The 22,928-nt window shown below is 40.9% G+C and overlaps 2 protein-coding genes across 7 annotated transcripts; both read right to left on the bottom strand.

Annotated features, from left to right (window-relative positions):
• Positions 1-58: 58 nt before the first annotated feature.
• ropn1l (rhophilin associated tail protein 1-like) lies at positions 59-9,897 on the bottom strand. 3 transcript variants are annotated; one of them, XM_047568417.1, is made up of 7 exons: positions 9,746-9,897; positions 9,111-9,243; positions 6,963-7,086; positions 6,005-6,166; positions 5,206-5,381; positions 4,469-4,588; positions 4,288-4,376 (listed from the first exon to the last, which is right to left on the bottom strand). In XM_047568417.1, exons 2-6 carry the CDS (start codon positions 9,239-9,241, stop codon positions 4,498-4,500), a joined length of 684 nt encoding a protein of 227 aa, XP_047424373.1. In that variant the 5' UTR covers positions 9,242-9,243; positions 9,746-9,897; the 3' UTR covers positions 4,288-4,376; positions 4,469-4,497. The 3 variants fall into 3 exon arrangements, with proteins under 3 accessions (XP_047424372.1, XP_047424374.1, XP_047424373.1); XM_047568416.1 differs by lacking the exons at positions 4,288-4,376; positions 4,469-4,588 and adding an exon at positions 59-1,909; XM_047568418.1 differs by lacking the exon at positions 4,469-4,588 and having other exon boundaries at positions 4,278-4,376.
• A 634-nt stretch (positions 9,898-10,531) lies between these two features.
• Positions 10,532-22,275, bottom strand: nup58 (nucleoporin 58). Of its 4 annotated transcripts, XM_047568266.1 has the most exons (14): positions 21,858-22,275; positions 21,062-21,225; positions 20,928-20,960; positions 20,573-20,848; positions 20,153-20,315; positions 19,898-19,963; positions 19,566-19,740; positions 19,127-19,206; positions 18,875-18,993; positions 18,521-18,603; positions 18,076-18,277; positions 13,315-13,398; positions 12,532-12,630; positions 10,532-12,325 (listed from the first exon to the last, which is right to left on the bottom strand). In XM_047568266.1, exons 1-14 carry the CDS (start codon positions 21,935-21,937, stop codon positions 12,156-12,158), a joined length of 1,794 nt encoding a protein of 597 aa, XP_047424222.1. In that variant the 5' UTR covers positions 21,938-22,275; the 3' UTR covers positions 10,532-12,155. The 4 variants fall into 4 exon arrangements, with proteins under 4 accessions (XP_047424222.1, XP_047424224.1, XP_047424223.1 ...); XM_047568268.1 differs by lacking the exon at positions 12,532-12,630; XM_047568267.1 differs by lacking the exon at positions 13,315-13,398.
• Positions 22,276-22,928: the final 653 nt, after the last annotated feature.

Genomic DNA, 22,928 nt, shown 5'->3' with positions numbered 1-22,928 from the left:
AGTTCTTTTTGGAATGTGTGCTCATGTGTAGAAAAACAATTCTCAACTACAGCCTGGATAAATCGACTTCATTTATTAGCAGCGTGTTCCACAAATGTGGTCAGACATTCACGCAGAAGACAAAATCAGTCTTGATTGTAAATAGACACAAAAACATAACACGGAATTAAACAACGCAAGTGTCCTTCAATAACAGATAAGTGTGACAACATAACAAAGCACTACAAGGTAAAAGTCCTCCTGCAGAGGAACTCATGTCAGTTCTTTTGTACGCAGCCGTGCACATGACCTCACTGCAAATCTGGATCCAGATATTTAACTACGTCAGAACGATACTGACCTTAACAACTGTGATTATTTCCTCATCCTTGTCCGTCAGCGACCGGACAAGCAGAGAAAATTCACCTTTCCTCCTGCCTCATACTCTCCATCTTATACAGATAAGGCTGTGCAACATTTATGAACTACTCCCACTCCATAAGGGCCTGCAACCATTGTTTGAAAGACACAAGGAAACTCAACACAGAAATCACACTAATGACTATAGTATTTTAGCATCATGGATAATGAGCAATAGTCAATACACTAACACTTACAGCTGTTCATTTAAAACATGATTAAAACAAGGCAGCTGGATTTGTTTAAGGTTTCCTGAAGACATCTGAAGCTCTGAGTTAGTTTGGAAGAGTGTTAGTGTGCATTCTAATGGAGTCATATTCATGAGTGAACTCCATATGAATGACCTGCTCTTGTGGCTTTGAGTGGAAATTTTTAACAAGATCAGAGTTCACAGATTTTGTACCAGGTCATAACCACGATCTCTCTGAAGGCAGCACTGGAACAGATGAGTGATGAAATGTCTTCGGGATATAGAACAGCAGAAGACAGTTTTTATAGGCTAAGTCCTAGGCTCTGTGCACATCCACTGCAGAAAGCAAGAGTGGAAAAGGCAGCGCAGAGGTGTCTTAAGCTATAGCACAGAACGTTTGTCTCCCCCTACTGAGAGTAATTACACAAACACTGACGACATGTTATTTGCTGATCATGGAGTGTAGTCATGTCGACACTGTCTGTGGCTCACCCTAAAGGGATAAGAGCTTAAGAAACCTTAGCCATGACCTAAGGTACTCTGTCCACTTTGATTATGCACAAGACCACATCCCAGCACCAGTGCTGAGGCGCTTCTAAGAATAATCTGAGATACAAAATAAATTCCTATTTTGTCAAAATCACACTTGCCAACACAGATGCCCATTGGTGGGACTTGTCCTCATTGGTGAGTGCTAAAAAAGAGATGCCAGTAGTGTCTAATAGGCTATGTGTCTTAGACATTTATTCTACCTGGAAAGTTCTGACAAGCAATGGGACTTTCCTGTTGATGACTTTCATTTTTAGTTTTTTTCATAACACTTCCTCTAAGAGTTCCTTTTTTTTTTATCTTGGCTTCAACGTATTTTTTTTTTTTTGTTTGTTTGATTGTTTTTTTGGGGGGGGAGTCTGTTGGTTTTTCTACGAGAGGCTTCTCCATAATTCTACTAACCTAATCTGTCTGTAGAATAAAAAGAAAATTCTTTGGGGGTGTTCACTTGATGGACAAGTGCTTGTCATCCTTCCTGAAGATTGCGGTGTGAAAGACAAGTGAAGGGTTGAGGAAGTCAGCGAGGTTACATCCATTCTATAGTTCATGTTTCCAGTGTGTACAGTGAAGGAGGCATTTCTGAGCAGCCAAACAGGAAATGGATCTGCTTTCACCGCTGAACAGACAGCTTGTTTTACAACATCTGTCTTTCTTGGTCCTTATTCAGCTCTCGAGGTTGCTCTGGCAAAATTGGACGTAGCGGAGGGAGTTGGGTCCGTGTCTTCCTTGTAGATAAAGTCCAGAGGTTTTATCATGCCATGCTGAAGCTCCCTGGAACATGCACATGTTAGATATGTTAGACAAACATGGCACAAACTGCAGCCGCACATACACAGCATAACCAGTGAACATTTCTCTGTTATCACTGCTGACTTTCTTAATAATTTGTCTATCTATTATTTTCTCGACAAAAAGTGACGTGATTGGAAAAGCCAAGCCTGACGGTAATTTCCAGACTGATAGAGCACAGCTGTACTGTACAGAATACACCATGAATCATGTTTTCCCTTTTCTCTTACCCTGAAATCGGTTACACAACCGCTACACATGCAGGCTAAGAGAGTGCCTTCGTGTCTACACTGTCTTCTCCTGTCTCTTGCACTGCTCTGCAACATTCATCGAGTCCCTGGAGATATAATGTTACGAGCAAAGGTTGTAGAAAGAGTCATGGCTGCGCAACAAGGTCCACCCTGGAGCTGAGATTCCTAAAACACTGACATCTTTGTAATGACATCATGTTTTTCTCCATGTTCCAAAGTCCTAAAACAAGGGGGATTGCGTTATTGGAGCTCTACGTCTGACCACTGTACTTACATGCATTTATTTATTTATTTGCATTTAGATTTATTTCATTAGAAATGAAGGAACAATGCTGAGTATTATCTCATAAAAATACATTTACCTGTGTTAGTTGTTTAATTCATCAATGTGAGTCAACACAGTGTTTCCCTTTGCAGTTTGCTTTTGTGAGACGGGACATATGAACCTATGTTGATGAGTGAAGGTGGTAAAAGACATTGAAAAAAAACAAAAAGACATCTGGTGATTTTTTTGCCCTCGATGGACACGGTACAAATGTGTCCACTGTCTAACAAAGTTCCCACCCCTTATACTAATACAAGCATCAGTGTTTGTTCACAGTCGTCTGAATGAATGCATATAGCATAGTGTAGCCTCTATGCCTGTGTTTCATGAGTCAGCAATATTCAGTTTTGCAAATGCCAGTTACTAAGTCGCTGGAAAATACCAGACCATGAGTCTTGGACTTTCTGGGGAAAAACGCTATGGCTAATCTCCCTGACTTCCTATAAAGGGGTTTGTGGGTTTCCGTTAAAGGTTCTGTAGGCAAAAACACATCACTCTGCATCTGTGTATGTTTGTTTCTGGGCACATTAATATTACTATGTTTAAATATTTGAGTATAGTTTTAAATTTTGTGTTTCTACTTGCAATTCAAGCTGGACCATCTGCATTCTCGATCTCTGAATTAAGTCGTTTAATGGATGGAATTGTTTTGATAGCAGCGATGCCAAATCTTTGACGGCAATCTCATCTCTGTCTCAGACTTCACCTGAACAGAACCCACTGCTCGCGCTGAGAATTTTCCAAAATAAACGTGTTCACAGATTGCGATAAATACGACGTATTTTCGCCAAAATGTTTACCTCAGTTCTACTCTGGGGTCCACAGAAAGATAAAATTCCTTCTCTGCTGTGTCATACGGGTGGAGATCTTGGCACCATTTGGTTATCAAGGATTCTATCTGACTCCAATCCCGTTTGACTTGGCCGCAGCTGCAGTCTGCAAGTCCTGCAAGCTTCAGTGTGTGTGTGTGTGTGTGTGTGTGTGTGCGTGTGTGTGTGTGTGTGTGTGCGTGTGTGTGTCCTCCACCTCTTAAACTTACTGCCAACTGTGAAGGAAATGTGAATTCCCACTGATCCTGTTTCCTGTCCTGCCTGATGAAACAGTCTCAAAGTGACACGGAGAGTTTTGTAGGTGTGCGCATAAGAGAAAAAACATGTTGGTAAGGAAGTAGACTATGTTGTGGCACTGTGATCTACCACAATTTACATTCTCATGCTGGCACGTGAAACTAATGTGTCTAATGTTTCTTTGCTGAATTTCGGTGTTCGGTGCTACGTGTGTTTGCCTCCGACGGTTGTGTGTAATAACCGCGTCTGAGCGCGCACTTCCATTTGCCCGTTTTATAATATTGCACAGAAGAGCGAACCAAACAAAAGTCTCGCAACACCAGCTGCCCTGAGTGCTTATCTCCTTACCTCTGCTCTTTTTCATCTGCTGGGCAAAATGAATACCGCAGCAGACTGGCGAGGCTGCTGGCTGACGGGCTGTATGCATGATAAATGAACTTTGGCTAACCCAGACATAGGCGAACGGGAAATAAAAAGAATACACACACTCCACCTGACAGTTTGTGTAAGGCAGCTTTGTGCTTCTGCTTGCTGCTCATTAAAAGATCCCAACCTGTCTCAGCTTTGTTCAGCTGGACAATGAAGAATAATTAGCCTCCGTGTCTGATGCTAACAATTAATGAGACTAACTTTTTTAGCAATGAAGCAACAGCTGTGCTTGAAGGAGCATTAGTGGGCCCATTTATTAATCGAAGCCTGTCATTTTATTGCTATCTATTCCTTCCTTCCTTCCTTCCTTCCTTTCTTCCCCTCACTTCCTGCCGATGTAGAAGTTGGAAATTTGAATCATGCCGTTCTGCTTGTTGCTGTTGGGCGGAGGAGAAAACCAGTGTATCAGTGCAACAGATTCCACTCAGCAGCATAAGGATTTTCATAACAGTGAATATCGCAATCTCACAACTTCATCTGAGGCTACAGGGAACTGGCTTAGCTCTGAGACTGGCTGCGCGTCTTAGCCAACAACTGACACTGACTGGCAGAAACAGCCAAAGCAGGGTTCAGTACATCCAGTGCCTCGCTGCAGAAAAAAACATATTGGTAGCGCTTCTTCACTTTTAGCAATTTTGAATGTATCTTTACACATCTTTCAATCTATGCACCATCAAACAAGAAGTGAAGTTTTAGTTAATAGTTCCAGCGTTGATCTATTGTGCATGAGTAGAGTGCTGGAAATTTAAAGGCTAAAGTGTTTATTGGATGTAGCGATACCATGAAATATTGACATAATGAAACGCTAGTTGATTTGTGAGGTGACTGAAGTGGCCGAGTATTAATGAAAATTTGGGAAAAGATTGAATGAAATCTAGAAAGTCCACTTGCTACTAAGTTGACTAGTAGATGTCACATGACCTCGATGAGTGACAAAAGAGTAAATTTACAAGATGTTACCGGAGCTAAATCCAAAGAGAACTGACTCAAATGAGGATAGTAATTATGCCGATTGAAAAAAAGAGAAATGGCTAGCATATCTATTGGTGATGCATACAAAACAGACTCATTTGCCATCACTTAAGTACCTCCTCTTAATGCAAGACTGAAAGATATACATCACACACACAAACACACACACAGACACAGACACAGACACACACACACACACACACACACACACACACACACACAAACGACACCTACACTTGTGGCTGCAGACTACTGAGGAAGTTGTTGATGTGGTTCTGCGACATGTCCCCATCGATGTGAGCCAGATAGGTGTAGAGCTTGGAAAATGTCTCGAACGGGATCCTGGCGGCCCCACCTTCCTCATCCTCCGTCAGGATCTCACAGGCAAACTTCAGAGAACTCATAAGAGTCTGGGAAAGAGTATTGAAAGACACAAGTGAAAATTATACAAACACACACATTCAGCGTTCAAGGTCAATCGCTTCCCATGACAAAGACACACTGCAAACACACTGACATGCTCAAATCTGTAATAAATAAAAAAACGGAACATAAAAAAAACTGCCTAATCGATATAGAACAAGACTGCCCTCATGTGGTCAAAGCCGTGCACACAGCAGCTCCCACTGAGATCATAATGTTGTTAATGTTGCAGTTATTTCCCGAAAAGTCCTCAATGCTTGAAGAAATTCTCTTTGATCTGTCTCGACTGCGCTTTCTGCATCTGAAGCAAAACCGTCGGCTTAACAGCACTGCAAAGTCTCACACACAGTCAGAGAAGGATTTATCCAGTCATTCTTTCCGGAGCCGGGGGGACAATGATGGAGGAGTCTGGATCACGGATGTCTGGATCTAGTCTAAAAAAAAAAAAAAAAAAAAAAAAACGACTAGGAGGCTAGACTGTGAGATGAACAAACACAGAGCCGCTTGAGAAACTCCAGCTGTGCTTGGCCTCGCAGTAGGGTTTTTCGGCTCAAAGGAAGTGGTATAAAGTGGTATTAGCATTTATATCTGGCCTTATGTAATGCCTCACCCCTCCTAGAGCGCTGCAGCTCAGTGCAAAAAACTCCATCCAGTCGATATCTGAGCCGAAGCCGCCCAACGACAGAAGGGTCTCCAGCTGATCCACAGGTAGACACAGACCCTTCCATTTGGTCTGCAGCTCCTCTTTGCTGCAGGTTTGCGAGGGGGACAGCTGTGATTGAGTGGGGAAAGGAGGAAGTTAGGAGGGAATAAAATCAAGTTTTCTGCTTTTCCAGATGACTGCATAAAATTAGGAGCCATTTATTATTTGCAGCGGAAATAAATTATTAGAGCTGGAGAACCTGGCAACTGTGCATACTTGATAGATTCGTAGAAAGCTCCGTAATTACATCAAGTGTCGATGCTTACTGTAAGAAGTTTATTCCCTCTCCAAGCTGGTAGCTTTATCTGGTGCATTAACACTGGCACTAATATCCCAAACAACATTACAATTTTGCCTCTATTGTAGATTTGTGGCCATAAAGTCAATAGCCATTTCTTCGTTGTTTTTTTTCCCCCCCAGTTTACTCAAGTAAACACAGTTTAAATTGTTACATAATTAAAAAAAACACACACACACACACACACACACACACACACACAAGAACAGCCTTTTCACAAGACGGTTGGCCTTTAAGGAAATATTAATTATTCAGTTCTTTTAATGAATCCACCACGCCAAGATGCCAGCAAATGCTCCAGGTGAGATAAAATAGATTTACAATAATATGCAACTTTAATGGTCCTCATGGGCAAACAGCATCACCGCCGCCTGGAGAAAAAGACTATTTAAATCATTCCGAACTTACCTTTTATGGCCTTCAACTGTACGGCCTGGCCTTTTGCGAGGATGTTTTAAACATTAAATGATGACTTGCACTGAGTTTAATATCCACCATTGTTTACTCTAATATTATATTTGTTGCCGTGAAGAAAAGGGATTTGCGATTCTGCTGTTGAGAATATACCTGTTTGTGGAGGGTCTTCAGTAGACCTGGTGTCAGCCCAGTGTCGGTCTTCTGGGTGGCAACATTCATCTCCAGCCTATCCTTCACAGGTAGACACTCTCCTTTAGAGAGCGCACTGAAGTATCTGGGTGAGGACACACATTATTACCGATCGATCTATCGATCAATCAATCTTTATTTATAAGGCTCTTTAAAAACTACACGGCTGGCCAAAGTGCTGTACACATGTATTAGGAGACATAAAAAGACTAAAATCGTGAAACAAACAAACAACAAAAATGGTGGGAAGACAAAGTGCTGTGCACAGACATAAAAAAGGATAAAACTATATAAAAATAATAAAACAATCAGAGCTTGTTACGCCCTCTGCATTTTCACTGGCTATACAGGTGTGTTCGGCCTGTGCCTAATCACCTTAATCAGCCACACCTGAGAAGACTGACTAAAAGGTCTGTTGAAGAGGCCCGGGGGATGACTTTTCCACTGCAGAAGCTCACCGTGGCTCACCTGTTTTTCTGTCCCTTCTTGTAAAAATAAATACTTTTTGAAGCTCCATCATGTGTCTCCACTTTTATGTTGCGCCTCTTGAGCTGGGACGTAACATAAATAGGGGACTTTTTTTTTGTGGAGACTGTATGCCAGAGTTTTTTCTTGGGGTGAGAAGAGAGATTACCTGAAGCTTAAATTGCTGTGGCTGTCATGTTTTTCTGAGAGGTCAGTTGTTGCTCATGTTGACACGTGAACTTGTCTGGTGTAGGAAGCCTCTGGGTGTTGGTGGGACCATCACCACTTTTGTGTGGTAACCCTGGGGTGGCCCCTGGCGTGCCCGGGAAAGCCGACGAAGACTATTTGAGGACTAGTTGGGTAGAAGTAAAGTCTGAGGTAGAGAGGAAACCAGATAAGTTCTGGGAAGTCAATCCATGAGCAACAACCTCTAATGTTGCGGTGGCCTGTGGTAGAACTCACTGGTCTTGGTTTTACTGTGTGTTTTATCAAGATTGGAATATTTTCGGTGAGCTGAAAGGAGCAGTTTTGTGTGAACATCAGCAAATGCAGGTGCTTTGTTTTGTGTTTGTGACCTTTTAGTGTTGGCTTTTTTGTATTTGTAAATTGCATGTGTGACCATTGGGCTGTGGTGAGGACAGTTCACTGTGTTAAGATTACTTGTTGCTAATCTTAGTTTAAGTTACTAACTTGGTTTAAGTAATTTTTTTTTGTGACTACGCGCTATGTTATGGGTCACAGTGTCTTTGTATCTGGTGTCAAATTTGTGATTGTAAGGGCATCGATATTTGCTTTTCTTGAACCATGGGGCATGATTGCAGAGGGGCTTTTGTTCATTTTCAGGGCTCCTGGAGGATCCCTTTTGAGGGTGGAGGTGTTACGCCCTCTGCATTTTCACTGGCTATACAGGTGTGTTCGGCCTGTGCCTAATCACCTTAATCAGCCACACCTGAGAAGACTGACTAAAAGGCCTGTCGAAGAGGCCGGGGATTGACTTTTCCATTGCAAAAGCTCACCATGGCTCACCTGTTTTTCTGTCCCTTCTTGTAAAATAAATACTTCTTGAAACTCCATGTGTCTCCACTTTTATGTTGCGCCTCTCGAGCTGGGACGTAACAGAGCTAACATCTCAAACTGAGTTAAATCCAGTTAAAAGTGAGCTAGAGTTATTGGCACACATACAGTAAACTATCACTCTGATGTGCGCAACAATGTAGCTTATCACAGTTTGAACAATGACTTCATGTCTTTCACCTTATAACCCAGGAGACACTTGAATAGTTTTACCACCTTTAGTTGTAAACACTGCTAAGCTACACTGGTTAAAAAAAAATAGCAGAGGATCACCCATTCCTTAGGGGTAAAACATCTTGAATATTTTAATTTCATCTAGTATTTTCATTGTGCTTTGACTCTGAAAAGTAAGTCAGTTTACCCGATGACATGACATGGAAGCCCCAGAGATCTAATTACCGCCAGTCAGTGTAAAGATGTGGCATGTACAGGTGAAAGGGGCCTTGCATGTCATACAGAGATGTTGCCTGGAGACACTGTGGGCACTGGACACTATCTGAGAGAATTAGATTGGAATAAAACACCATGACACCTCTACTCGAAACACTGCTGATGGAGATTAAGACTTACGCTGCAGACCACAGCAGCAAATCCTTGGGCTGTGTTCGGATGGCTGCCTTAGTGAAGCTTTTGAGGATGTCAGGCAGCTCTGGAGGCATGTTGATTTGCTCGGCACAGTAGAATGTGTCTGGAAGAGGCATGGCTGTAATATAAACATTACAATATAGTCCAATTAGCAAACAATATACGTGACAAATGTTTGGCAACTAAATAACTATCCACTCTGATCATAAAAAAAAAAAAAATCATTAATACACAAATTTAATTCCGGGGCCCTAGTTGTAACTTGGCTGCTGCAGTAGTTTGATATGAGGTAAAGACCGTGAAAGCAATATGCTTCAAAATCCAATACTGGTATTTGATGGTAACAAACAGTTCCTGTATGATAAAAAGAGCTAATAAGTAAGTATAGTTTAAAAAAAAAAAAAAAAAAAAAAAAAAACGTCAGTAACAATGGATTAATCTGCGAAAAAATTACCAACCATGGTAGATACAAATGGTCAAGAGCATTTAATGAGTAAAACACTTTACGTTATTAATCGCGAAGGTTTTTTTTTTTTATCACAAAGCTTTAAACTGACAACAGCTCATGTGCATTAATCGCAAACATAAATTACGCAGAAAAAACAACAACTGCGAGTTACCTGTAGTGAAGAATAAACGATGCGGGCAGAGAATTATTGAGGGACGCCCTGAAGTAGAAATGTCTAGCTCTAATAATGTTAGTTGGGGCCGAGCACTTGGTTTGAGTATTGTAGCGCCGTCGCATAGCAACAGTGTTCTTCTTCTTCGTTGTGTTGCGGCTAGAGCGGACTACCGCCTCCTTGTGCTTAGGATGAGAGGACATTTCACTTTTTTGACACTTAAAGAAAAACAAATTGCAGCCCGTTAAATTACGTTACTGTTATAACTAAATTTGCCAAATTGTTGGGTTTGTCTTGAAATACTTTTTTTTAAATCATCTTAAATATGACCCCTGAAAAATAATTACAAATAAAAGAAGAAGGATCAAACCCAGCCAGAAAATGAGCTGAACATAAAGAGAATTATGATCAAACCTAAAAAATAACATCTAATGAAAAATAGAATTAATTATGGACTGCTTGAGACCGTTTGCAGGAACAACTGCAGGATAACACAAAGGTATCACCTACTCAGCTTTATGTTGAACAGGGTTAAATTCTCCTAATTAAAAAATACAAAACTAAATTAGACCATTAGATATTTTGAACCAGTCTGAGAACACAATCTTAGTTGGTGTCTGTTAATCTACTGGCCATTTCTATGCTCCAACATAATAAATGTGACATGTTCCCAGAATATGTAGACCAGTTTGTAGACCTGAACGTGTCTATGGCATCAAATAAAAAGGAAAAATAGTTGCAAACGACATCATACACACTTTCACAATCAGATAATGACAGAAAATGTCTGTGTCAACACACATTTATTGAAGAGATGCCATAAATGGGCAAAACATCATATTGACAATTTTATTATTAAACAGCTTCTTGAAAATACAGGTTTCCACAGACTGTGATTAGAAAACAATAGAACAACTACCAGTATTTGGTAACCAAAGTGACATGGACAATTTAAAAAAAGCAGAATATCGACCCCTCAACCGTCCCCTAACACTCAAAGGAAGTATGACAGACCAGAGAGACAAATTCATACTCGTGCGACACGCACACATGCACATTCACACAGTCACTGTTAGGTCACATACACCAAGTGCAAATTTGTTCTAGCACATGAATCAGTTCAGTTGGTTGAGTACGCTTAAGAAATCCCTTTCAGATTCAACTAACTTAACATCCAATAGGGGGGCCATGTAATGCAAATAGCACAACGCATCTTATTCCAAAATCTTACGGGAGTACACAGGGGCAAACAAGGCATGTTTAAAAGTAATTATTATGGATGGACTGAAGCAAAAACAACACAGGTTATGTGGACTACATTGTGGACTCCCCCGAGGTGCTAGTCCTCCTCCACCCCTCTCATAATGTCGTCTCTCTCTCTCTACTTGATACAAAAATAAAACTTAAAGCTTCCCCAAACACCCACCCTGGACTCTACTGTGCTTATAAAACTGTCTGGGATCAGATAACGCTCCCCACCGACACTCTAGGACATATACTATATCCCGTTCCCAACCCATCATCAACCAATAAGCATCTTTCCCTTTGCCTCATCTTAACTTTTCTTGGACGAGCAAAACCATTTGTAGTTCTGTGATTGACAGTTTGCGTGAACACGATGAAAACCAGACCATCAGACTCAAGCTATAAAAAAACAAACAAAAAAAAAAAAAAAAAAAAAAAACACATGTCTATCTTGTACAATATTCAGACAAAAGCAATTGCTCACAGATAACTGAACAATTTGAAACTGACTCAGCAATGTCCTTGGCTGGCATTCCCAGAAGCACTATAGCTCCGCAGACCATTGGGTGCACGAAACTTTTTGAGAACATGCAAATGAACTAAACCGTGTTTAAAATGACATAACACTAATTTATCCTTTGTTCACATGCCACTGTCCGTTTTATTGATTTGGTCCCACTTTCCTCACCAAGCATAATAACGTCCACTGCTGCGTATTTAGTAGATGAATCCAATGTCCGACCTTTAGAGTTACCAAGTATGAAGGAGATGCAAGTAATCAAATTTCACTGATTAACTGGATTAAAGTGGATAATTTAAATGTTTAGCGCCTGACATGGAATCAAATCAATGTCGAACAATGGACAATGGAAACCAGTGTATGCAGGAAAGATATTGTAATGCTGGTTGGTCAATAGTTTTTTTTTATTATTATTATTGTTATTTTTACCAAGCATATACCTTCAAATGATTAGTAATCCTGTCATGTTGATGCGTTGCAACACTTTCCTCTGGTTTTCATTTCCTCTTTTCTATAGTTGGTCAGTTTAGTAGTGCTGCTGCTGCTATGATTTTGGGAGAACAGGCCTTAGTTGCTACAAACCCCAAGCTGGTCAGCTGCTCAGTCGGAGGCTTTTGTATTTTTACTTTTTTTTTTTTTTTCCCTCTATCTCTTGCCCCTTTTATTACCAGCCGGGGGTTTCTTCAGCTGGAGCAGGGGCGTCCCTGCGCCGAAGGCTGTGGCGGGCTGGTTAGACACGCCAAAGGTCAGGCCGGCAGAGGGGTTGATGCCGGGGTTGCTGAAGTTGAAGCCCGAGGTGGTGCTGCTACCGAAGCCTAGCGAGACAGAGCACAGAGAATGTCAGAAAGGCAGACGTATCATCGGAGAAACTTATTCAATCTATGCACTCACATAAAACTCACTACTTAACCTATACACATAATGCTATTTTCATTCACAATTCAGGCTCCAGTTGCTTATGCCGTCATTCTTGAGGGGAGGGCAATTGTGAAGGTGGTATATACAGCGTATATGTGTGTACCTGCACTCAGACTGCCTCCTGTGGGCTTACTGGTGGAGGAGAAGCCAAAAGAAGACCCCCCAGTCCCCACCCCACCAAAGCCCGGCCCACCACCAAAACCTGTGGGAGAGAGTGACACGGAGGTAAGACTGGGCTAAGCACACAGCCTAGGCTAGGAGCAAACACAAGGAGGGGGGCCTCAGGAACACACACACACACACACACTCAGACACACACAGGCAGGAATCTGCAAACACACGCAAAATAAATGGCACAAGCTAATCCACGAAGCAGGATGTGCAGCTGAGCGTCTGAATGAGCACTACGCCACATAACAGCACTCACAGCAAAGCAAAGCCCAAAAGGAGAAACACTTGCAAGGATTTCACCAGACACGCAAACGACAAGAGACCTCACCGTCGTTGCGTGCGTTCATACCACTTCAACCCACACTGACGGCTGCATTTTACCGCTTGCCGTGCAGAGGTGCTTTAGCACCCCATCATGACACGCTGATGAAATGTTTGGGCCAAATTTCTCCCACCGCTAAGTAGAGAAAGTCACCCGACCCGTTAGATGCCAAGACAAATACAGTGACTGTTTTCTCGTGGTGTGAACGCACTTGACTTGTCACGTAAGGAATAGGGGAAAGAAAATAAATGCGGAGCCCCGACTGCACCACACTCTCACACATACACACAGGCTACTCTACAAAGCTCTAACTGCTTGGCGTTAAAGAGATGGGAGGGAAGAATTCATATAAAAAAAAAAATTAAAAAAAATTAAAAAAGGCAGAGGTAATACCTCCAAGGGCAGAAGAGCCCAAGCTAGTGCCCACTGCTGTGGCAAAGGGGTTTCCAAACCCTGTCCCCAAGGGTGCCTGGGTCCCTAAGACACAGAGATAGTATACTCTTCACTCTAATGAATACATTTTGAAAATTGCACTATTGTAATTCAAAAATTGTAACAGATCTTCACAAATATGCTGGTTTTCTTTTAGAGTTTGTAAATGATTAGATAAACTTGTAAACACATTTTAACAGTGCTTGAGCAAGGGCTATTCTATGTAACCATAAATGGTGCTTTGGATATTTAGAAAGTATGTAACTGTAACTAGGCAACGTGCCACTTACACATATATAACTGTATATGCATGTAAACATATGTTGAACTGTAATATCCTAGTAAATCACTAGTGCAGTTATAATTGATAACAATTAACAAAGTCCTGCTAGTTCTTTCACTCAGAAACTTGTCTTTTTTTTTTTTCCTATTTCTTTTGTGTCTATTTTTTGGAGGCTTCCAATTTGTCTGCATTGTTAGAACAACTGGAGGCAGAAAGAAACAAGGACAAACGTTTCTTTGTTTAAAAACTGATTTATTGTCAATTTAATATGCAATTCCACTTACATAAAACACAAACAAACAGTTTAGAACAGAATTGGTTGTTAATTGCTAACTGCTACTGCATTTGACAAGTTTCCAAATTTTCAAGATTTCTGAGAGTGAATGAACTAGCATACGCCAAAAAAGATGCATCACACAATTATTGAATATAGCTTAAAAAGGCACACCATATTATATATTATTAAATATATTGTATCAACAGGCAATGGATATATATATATATATACACATGTTTAAGTTTAAAACCCACTTGCGATGTAGATAAGAAATGTGGAATTGGCATTTATGGCTGCCGTTCAGTGTAAACTGGTCAAAATAAAAGGTAAATCAGTGATGTGGTACAGTTAGTCTGTGGAAGTCAACAAGGTTACGTTTTGGGCCACGCTTCCATCACCACTGAACATTTGTGGTTAGCAGTTTTCACCAGTGTATACTTCATTATTTTAGTTTATTTTTTTTTTTCGCCAAAGGAAGCTGCATGAATCTTCTCGCAGTTTCGAAGGTGCAAACCTTTCTCTTTGTTGGATCAAGTCAGACCTGAGGTGAATTGTCTAGCCTAGTCTTCAGATAGCAATTAACAAATCCTGCTCATGCCAAAGCAACACCTCCCAAAGGCCCCAAAGGAATCAAAGAAAAAGAATTTCTTCATTTTGTTTTGTTTTGTTTTGTTTTTTAAAAGAGGTAAATGGGATCATTCCTTGTGATAGCATATTAGAAAATACAGCATTTGCATACGTGTTAATTGATAAACATTGAGGAGATATCCAACGAAATGAAGCGGCTTCATTTCTGCCACTTGTCCAAATTGCCAGACCAATAATTATTTCATGATGTAATGGTCAATTATTGTGCCAAAGTATGAGGAAGACAACATGTTAGTGTAAGTGAAACCGATCACACTTGAAACATTCCGGACAACTTGTGAATCCCTCTAATGAACTTCTTGGCTCGATTTTAAAAATCAAAATCCTACAAAAAGCTTTCGAGTTATTTAACGTAGGACTGGGACGTCCAGAGCAGCAGTTTCATCAATATACATTAAGTAGGTGGAGTTCACAAAAGCACCACTGGAACTAGCAGCAAACTACAGATTTGAGAGTGTCGTTAGTGTAGCGGGTGAACTGGAACACCAGTTTATATTGCCCATAGTTCTTAGCTCTAACAAGTATCTACATCTAGCATTTGTCACAAACTGGTGGGAGATAAATCACACATAATTCAGAGGTGTGGACACTCAATGCATCCACATCGGCATGCCCGTTTCATTTGGCACCAATGTATCCTACTGGTACTCGTGGACCAGTGTGAGCAGCATTCTTCTCGCGTTGTTCTTCAACAAACTGGCCTCAACTGACCGTCCAGGCAGGCCAACAATTTAAGTAGCTTTGTCTTCAGAACCGAGAAGGATTTTTCAAGTCCACGCAAAGTACCATCACCTTGGAGAAATACCTGAAGTCACTGCGCGTGAACAGCACTTTTGCTCTACATTTTCAACTGAACTGCATGTGAAGAGATCCAGCTCTGTTCAGCCAACAGTAGCCCTTAGGTAAAACAGCCTTCATTGAGTAACAGTGGTATGGCCTCATTACAACCAAACCAAATGCATTTAAGTATCGAACAGCGAGATAAAGCACACCATTTTTTGTCGCTCTTGACGATCCATAACGGAAAAGAACCTTCCGCACAACAACTTCGGCTCTTTGTTCGCAACGTTTGTATCCCAACATCATCGAGCCTCACTTAGGCCAGCAACATGCGACTACTTTACGAGGCCGATCGCCTCGTTTCCGCTTCAAAATAAAGTAAGCACAATAATTCAAAGACAAATTCTTTAGTTTAAATTTACATTTCAGGCATTTAAATATTATTTTCTATCCTGAGTCTTTTTGGCACTTCTCACCTACAATGTCCACGGAGGCACAAATCTCAACAGTGTAGGGCCTACGCGACCTACCACCACACTAACAAGTATAAAGGTAAAACAAGAGCCAACAAGTGCTAGCCATAGCTGATGGTGTATGTGCTGTGATGATGGCCACCCTCCAAATACGTCAATTCAAGTATGGACTAAGTGCATACAAAACTAAATAGAAATAAATAGGTAAATAAATAAACATCAACTTGTGATTAGGCTTCGTCTATCAAAGACCTGAGACGACCACAAAGGAATAGCCACAATTTGGCAATAGAGAAGGGACTATTACTGATAAAGGCAACAGTGTTACCCAGTGCCCAGTTCTAGGATTAACAGACTTGAAAAGCGATGGGTCTGAAATCATCTGCAGGGTGTTAAGCCTGTTAAGCCTCATGAGTGAATTTGGCTTTGTATGAAACTAAAAATGTAAAAACCCAAAAAACTTTTGGCAGGCACCAAGGCGGTGAGCACTCCTGTCACACAAGTGCATCACACCTAGTGTGGCAACAGGCTTTAATTGTGAAGTGCTTGTTTTCTGTCAATTCAGACACGTTCAAGTCGATTGAGGGCAAGTGATCGAAAGTATTTTCAAATCTTAATAAACTAAACTAAGGCATACTCGTTGAGTGTAACAAATGGTGGGTAGGTCTGATAACAGTCTATGCAGCAAAAGAATTTGCAAATGAAACCAGACTTGAGCTTGTGTTTCTGTAATTTGCCAAGAGTTTTTAAACCTTCCAGGCCTCTCAGACCAAATTCAATTAAAAAATATTGCTTTCAAATTGTTCAAGACCTTAGTACACTTGTTTTAACTTTATAAGAAACAAAAGAGATGACAGAAACGTGCTAATATACACAGTAGCTTAGTTTGTTCATTGTCGGTAGGTGCCCTGATATGCCAGAGATGGCCCACAAACCAAAGCCTACAAAAAAGGCTGATACTTTTACACCTCAGAGATGTGGCAACAATTGTAACGGACACTATTCTTTAAAGTTATTTTAGTCGCGAATGTTTCATGAAATTGAATATATGTGCCCTCCAGTGCTCCAGCATGTAACAATGATGTAAAGGGCCAATTTAAATATTGAGAGGTCTCACAAACATGTACCAAAACGCCTCTGATACCCAATCTGAGTACTCTGCAAAAATAAAAAATATTAGTCTTTATCCATCTGCCTATTCTGAATATTAATATTGCGTAAAATTATGTAGTATTGTTCTCATCATCAAAGGACAGGTGGTGCGAGTTTACATTCAACGAATGCAACTTTTTTTTATTTTATTTTTTTAATTCAAGTTGTTAAAATGCGATTCTTGGTCTAAGCTGGGCTCACTATGGGCAAGACCTTGAAGACCTTCAAGATAAGTCGCATGCCATATTTATATTCTGTTCCGAAAACGTGGTTCAGACTTGTAGATTTTCAGTTTAGGAAGCTGATGCCATTTGGTGTCTAATTAAGTGGCGCTCCCCCACAATTAGGAGCTACATTGTAAGAAATCTATGCATCTATACACCGACCGATCACGCAGGCCCAGTCTTACAAAAAAAAACTCTACAAATGCACAATAGTTGGACTAATTAGAGAATATGTGTATTAAGTACATCTAAAAACACACAGCGAGTGTCTAGTGATCCTAACGCCTAACAAACTTTCAGGATTCAAAATGATGTGCTAGAATTTCTCTACCACTATGTTATTTATCCAAATACGTCGGCTGCATAAATGCTCTCGCATCCCATCAGAAAGGGCACAGAGAGGAGGAGAGAAATCGAGTGATGCAATATATTACAGGTACCAACACTGCCAGAGTCTGGTGCTCATTTTGCACAAGAGCCGCCGATTAAATGTCCTCACCCTATTATTGTAAGGCGTATAAGATAAATGTCCCCAACCCTTGAACCGAGAGTCGGGTACAAGATGTTAAGGCAGCACAAAGGTTTCCTGTCAGCAACACATTTCTCTTATCTCACCTTTTTTGTAGCCTATTTTCTTTCATTAGAGAAAGTACGGATAGCTTCGCAGCTTGTAAAACTAATACAGCTAGACCTGTATGAGTTTTGAATGATTTACACCACCCTCTGTGTCACCTTTAAAATTTCCTATGAAAATATGTTCAGTTTAAAAGCACAGTCATCCTGTCTTCTTCTCAACTTCCTTTTATTTTACGGTCTCTTCTGCCTCTGTCATTCTCTCAAACAAGGTGAAGAGGAGAACTTTCTAGAACTTGTAGGCAGTCAGACCTGGAGTTGGCTGCTGTTGCTGGGTCAACGTGGCTGCCATGGCAACAGCTGCAGCATTGGGCACGCTGGAGAATGGGGCGGGCCCCGTTGTGACCCGCGGCGCGCTCTGCCATTTCCTGTTTGACGCCCGCTTGGACTCAAAGACGTCCGTGGAGTCTTCCAGGAAGGCTCGGCGGTAGGAGAGGTACTGGTGCTTCAAAATCTGTCACAAGACATGTCATCAGAGGGAAAGTGAAATAAAAAAAATTAGCTGTTGACAGGTACACAGTGGTACAAGTTGTGTCTGATTTTCTCAGCTTTAATTACAGTATGGACACCGTGGACAAACAAAAGTGACAAAAGTGTAATCGTCCAGTCCTCGACAGTATAAAAAAAATTCAAACAAAGCCATCTTTATTAGAATATTTCATCATCTTCAAATGAACCTGGGAAAACCAAAACTGACCTTGACATTCTCATGGACAGACTGGAGCTGGGCCGCCTGTGCAACAAAAGTTTGGTACAACTTCTGCATGGCCAAGGTCAGATCTGGAAACAAAAACGTGAAAAATATGAGCTATATGATCTGCGTACATAGTTGGTCTTCGCTAATGAAAAAAAAAGAATAAGAGGGGGGAAGAGAACAAGAGGAGCCAGGCACAAAAATTTCATGATTACACATTTTGCTTCCAGATTCTAATTAGCATTTATCTCAGTCCTAAACAAAATTGTAATTTGTAGTTTTTAAATCTTATGTTAAGCATTTTAAACATATACCTGAGTTAAATCCTGGACAATAGCAGAGATGCGTGTTTCTTACCCTGAGGAGTGATATGGGAGCCACTGCTCTGCGTTGTCAGGTGGTTCTCCAGCTCTTCTATCTGCTGCCGGTACTGCTGCAGCTGCACCTCGAACTGCTCTACCAGGCTACGGAAATAACTAAACACACAAAAAGACCAAATAACTTAACATTTATCCTTTCAACAAAGTAATAAAAACCTGACGCCTTGAGAATAAATGAGAGTTTCACTGGCTTCAATTAAAAAAAATATATTACTTTAAAACTACTTACTCTGATGGAGCTGTATTCTCATGTTGAAGTCCAGGGGGTGTCTTTTGTGTACGCAGTGCTATGTCAGCATTTTTCAGCTCCTTAGGAGGACAGCAAAGATGAAAGTATAATGTCTGTAGACTGCATTTATTCTTTATCCGAAGGATATTTTCTCAGTTTCAGTTCATGGGATATGTGTGTAACAAATAGCTGACAAGCTAGATAGTTATGGTTCTCTGTGGAAATACATGGAATCGAAACTGAAATATGCAACACACAATGTGTGTATCCACTTATAAGATCACTAGTCATGTGTTTTAATAGATTTAAGGAATACAGTGGTTTATTATAGCACGTCCTCATGATTTATTGATGATAATATGTTCTGAAAATATGATATGAAGACTAAGAAGCCTGAGCTGACAACTTTTCACACTGTGAGCAGTTATACACTGTTTACCTGCGCTGTCTCCAGTTTCAGTTTGTCTATGGCCAGAGCCTGGCGCTGCAGACCACTTGCACTAACAGACAGCAACTGTTTCAGGCTCTTGATGTCATCTTGGACTTTAGTAATGGCCTTTGATGACATTCTGCTTATGTCCTCCTGAACTTGTTTCTGCTCTTTCACAAACTTCCTGCAAAAAGACAAAGAAAAGAGTTCATGAGCTGAAATTGCCTGTAGATGACATAAAAGCTCTTTGAACGACTCAACCCACATCAAGTTATGTAGTGTCTACATTTGGAGTCTTGATTATATTGGTTTGCATTCATCCTAATAATTGTAATACTTACTGGAAATTCTCAACATCCTGACAAATAACAGGGGGCAGGTTCTCATCTTTTAAAGCTTTACTGTCCCTGAAGGAGACAAAGAGTTTTTCATCATTACATGAAAATAAATAGTCATAAACATTGACATGATATGAAAACAATGACTGGTTCTCAGTTAAAGGGTGTTTTTATACTGGCACGGGCAGTTTTGTACAACTATTCAAACATTTCCACTTAGAACTATGATCTATGCATATGAAGGCTGTGAGGTCTTACTGTGCATTGGCTCCAGATGATGTGTCACTCTTGTTCTCGGATGAAGTGGTGAAGTCGACTCCACCCAGGCCGATACTTGGGGCTGGGGCTGTTGGTGCAGCCGTGGAAGTACTCAACAAAGAACCTAATGTTAACCCACCTCCTCCAAGGGTCTGACCCAAACCTGCATCAAAGAGACACAAGTTTTAACACTTTGCCAAATGGTTAATGAAAACAACTTCTACAACAGACCACAGTAATAATCAGAAATCACTAGTCCATATTAACAACTTGTTTATCCCCATTACTGTCGCTATATTGCATTTCTTTAGGCTTATACTTGCCATTACATACACTAGTGAAAACAAACTGAAATGTAAAACAACATATTTCTGTCAAGCTCAAAGCACTTATGTCCAGATAGCGCTGTTTGTATCTGACCTGTAGACGCAGTGTTGGAGAAGAGACTCCCGCCGAGTGACGGGACTGTGGAGGCTGCTGTGGAGGTTGTTGTGCCGCCGAGGCCGAGGGTGAAGCCAGCGCCTGCAGGCTGCTGCGGGGCCGTGGATGTCAGGACAGACCCAAACGTTAAACCTGCCCCAGCGGGGGCTGACGACGAGGTTGCAGAGGTGGTCAGAGAGAAGGGTGTTGCTGAGGCGGTGGGCTTGTTGAAGGCCAAGCTAAAGCCTGTGGCGGCAGCAGTAGTAGCCGGGGCACCTGAAAGCAAAAGTATATGGCTATAGCCTTTTTCCAGTGTAATTCGAAAATCTTTAAAAATAAAAATATCCAAACATACCTAATGTGAGGCCTGTAGTGGGTGCAGCAGCGCCTAAAAGAAAACAACACCCAAACACAAGCCATGGATGAAGCTGACATATTAAATAAAACCAAAGAAGAAAATTCTGTCTGGCAACTGTGTGAGATTATTACTTGAGGCTGGTGTATTGAAAGAGAATCCTCCAGTGGGTTTCTGACCGAACAGACTGCCTCCTAGGCCAAGTGACGGCGTGGTGTTGGTAGTGGAGCCAGGGGCAGCCGCTGCTGTACCCAGGGCAGTCCCAAAAGAGAAGCCACCAGTACTGGCAGCAGGTGCACTACGGAAGAAAAGTCCAAAACTTCAGATCACAATCACAGTTCCACAATACCAACATACTGGCAATTTAAGCAAAGAGGACCTATCTTATACTTGTACATATTGTGTTATATATATTTCTTATATTTTCTTACTTATTCTTATTGCCTACATTGATCTTTGTTCTTAACACTGGTACACTTTGGGTAGGAGCTGCTCTAAGGAAAAGTAACCTCCCCCTGGGATCAATAACGTAATTCTGATAATACAGTTTGTCCCTCCTAATTTTCAAAAGTAAGGATCAATCTTAGCCTAGTTATTTTGTTGAAGATAAACACATTTATGATCCATTTAGAGATGGGTGAGATAATCATAAGCATTACATTTCAGAGAATTTTGAAATCTTACTCAAGTTCATCAGGAAACAACGCAATTTGCAAGAGTTAAAATATGTATCCACTTGTTAATTTGTACCCGAGTACAAATCTTATAATGTTCTTGGATATGTGATAACATTTACGTCGTAGTGGCATTATTATACTATTAGATACCATTGTAATAACGTGCAGAAAGTAACGTAACGGTAGAAGCCTGCAAGTTGTGCTACTGGTAATGCTAACATTAGCATGCCGGCTACTTGAAATATGTTATTACCTGGTTGCGGCACCAAATGCGTATCCTCCCCCCGCGTTAGAGGAACCAAGAGTACCCGTTCCAAAGTTAAAGCCAGACATTTTCTTTCAAGAGGCACACAAGCAACACGAAACAGCTATTTGGACTCTGGCCACTCGTCAAAACGAGGAACACAGCATCGTTGCTAACAGATCAGTTAGCCTTGGTGAGCGCGTGAGGGCCAAATCCGCGTTCTTTACTTTACTCAAAACATGCTTGGACAAAAATGTATGCTCTTCCAAATAAATCCAGGAACATTTAACTATAGCCTGGTATGTCTGTGCAACCTATTCCTTTGTTTTTAGATGTTTAAAGCGGCTAAATGTCGCAGGATGGGGTCTCGCATGGTATTACTTTTCCTATTCCCCGCCTGGTATTTCCCGAAAGCGGGTGCATTATGGGTACTCAATCTTTTAAACTACGTTACCCATCGACCCCGCAGACATTTTTTAGTGTCGCGTGATGCTTCACGCATGCGTTACGGCAAAAAAACACAAATCAATTCCGGTCTTTCTTTCATAATAAAAGAGACGCTGCAAGAACGTTAAATGATAGTGGATGGATGGATGGATGGATGGATGGATGGATGGATGGATAGATAGATAGATAGATAGATAGATAGATAGATAGATAGATAGATAGATAGATAGATAGATACCGATTTACTACTAAAACGTTAAAAAGGGTTTAATATTGCACTAGTTTGGTAACATCAGGTAGCTACTGCTTATTACTCATGCACCTTTTAATGGTGACTTTATCTGTATTTTGTATTGTCTAATTTATCATCTGCCATTTCCTCTAGTATAAATTATGTTAAAGTTCCTGCTTATAGTCTACTAATTTTTAATGCACAAATCCATCTGTTCATAGTACCTCAATCAATCACTGTGTATATCTTGGTCACTCACCTGGTCTTATCTGCACATAGGTTTTTATCCGTAAATATTGTCCATATGCTTTAAAAACAACCTGTACAACACCGCTTATATAACACACTATTTATGCTACATGCACTTACTGCTTGTTCCACTTCTGGTTAGATGCTTAACG

The sequence above is a fragment of the Mugil cephalus genome, chromosome 18 (genome assembly GCF_022458985.1).
Source record: "Mugil cephalus isolate CIBA_MC_2020 chromosome 18, CIBA_Mcephalus_1.1, whole genome shotgun sequence".
NCBI lineage: Eukaryota > Metazoa > Chordata > Actinopteri > Mugiliformes > Mugilidae > Mugil > Mugil cephalus.
The sequence above is the reverse complement of the archived record's forward strand: the minus strand, read 5'-3'. Positions and strand labels throughout refer to the sequence as shown.

Bases quoted from the DNA above. Each gene is read 5' to 3' on its own strand.
- ropn1l (XM_047568416.1), bottom strand. From the start codon at position 9,241: ATGCCTCTTCCAGACACATTCTACTGTGCCGAGCAAATCAACATGCCT. The intron at 7,087-9,110 runs GTAAGTCTTAAT...GTCCTCACCCAG, and splicing joins TTGCTGCTGTGGTCTGCAGC to ATACTTCAGTGCGCTCTCTA. The intron at 5,382-6,004 runs GTGAGGCATTAC...ACTCTTTCCCAG, and splicing joins GCTGCAGCGCTCTAGGAGGG to ACTCTTATGAGTTCTCTGAA.
- nup58 (XM_047568266.1), bottom strand. From the start codon at position 21,937: ATGTCTGGCTTTAACTTTGGAACGGGTACTCTTGGTTCCTCTAACGCG. The intron at 19,207-19,565 runs GTAAACAGTGTA...TGTCCTCCTAAG, and splicing joins TGAAACTGGAGACAGCGCAG to GAGCTGAAAAATGCTGACAT. The intron at 18,994-19,126 runs GTAAGTAGTTTT...TTGTGTGTTTAG, and splicing joins GAGAATACAGCTCCATCAGA to TTATTTCCGTAGCCTGGTAG.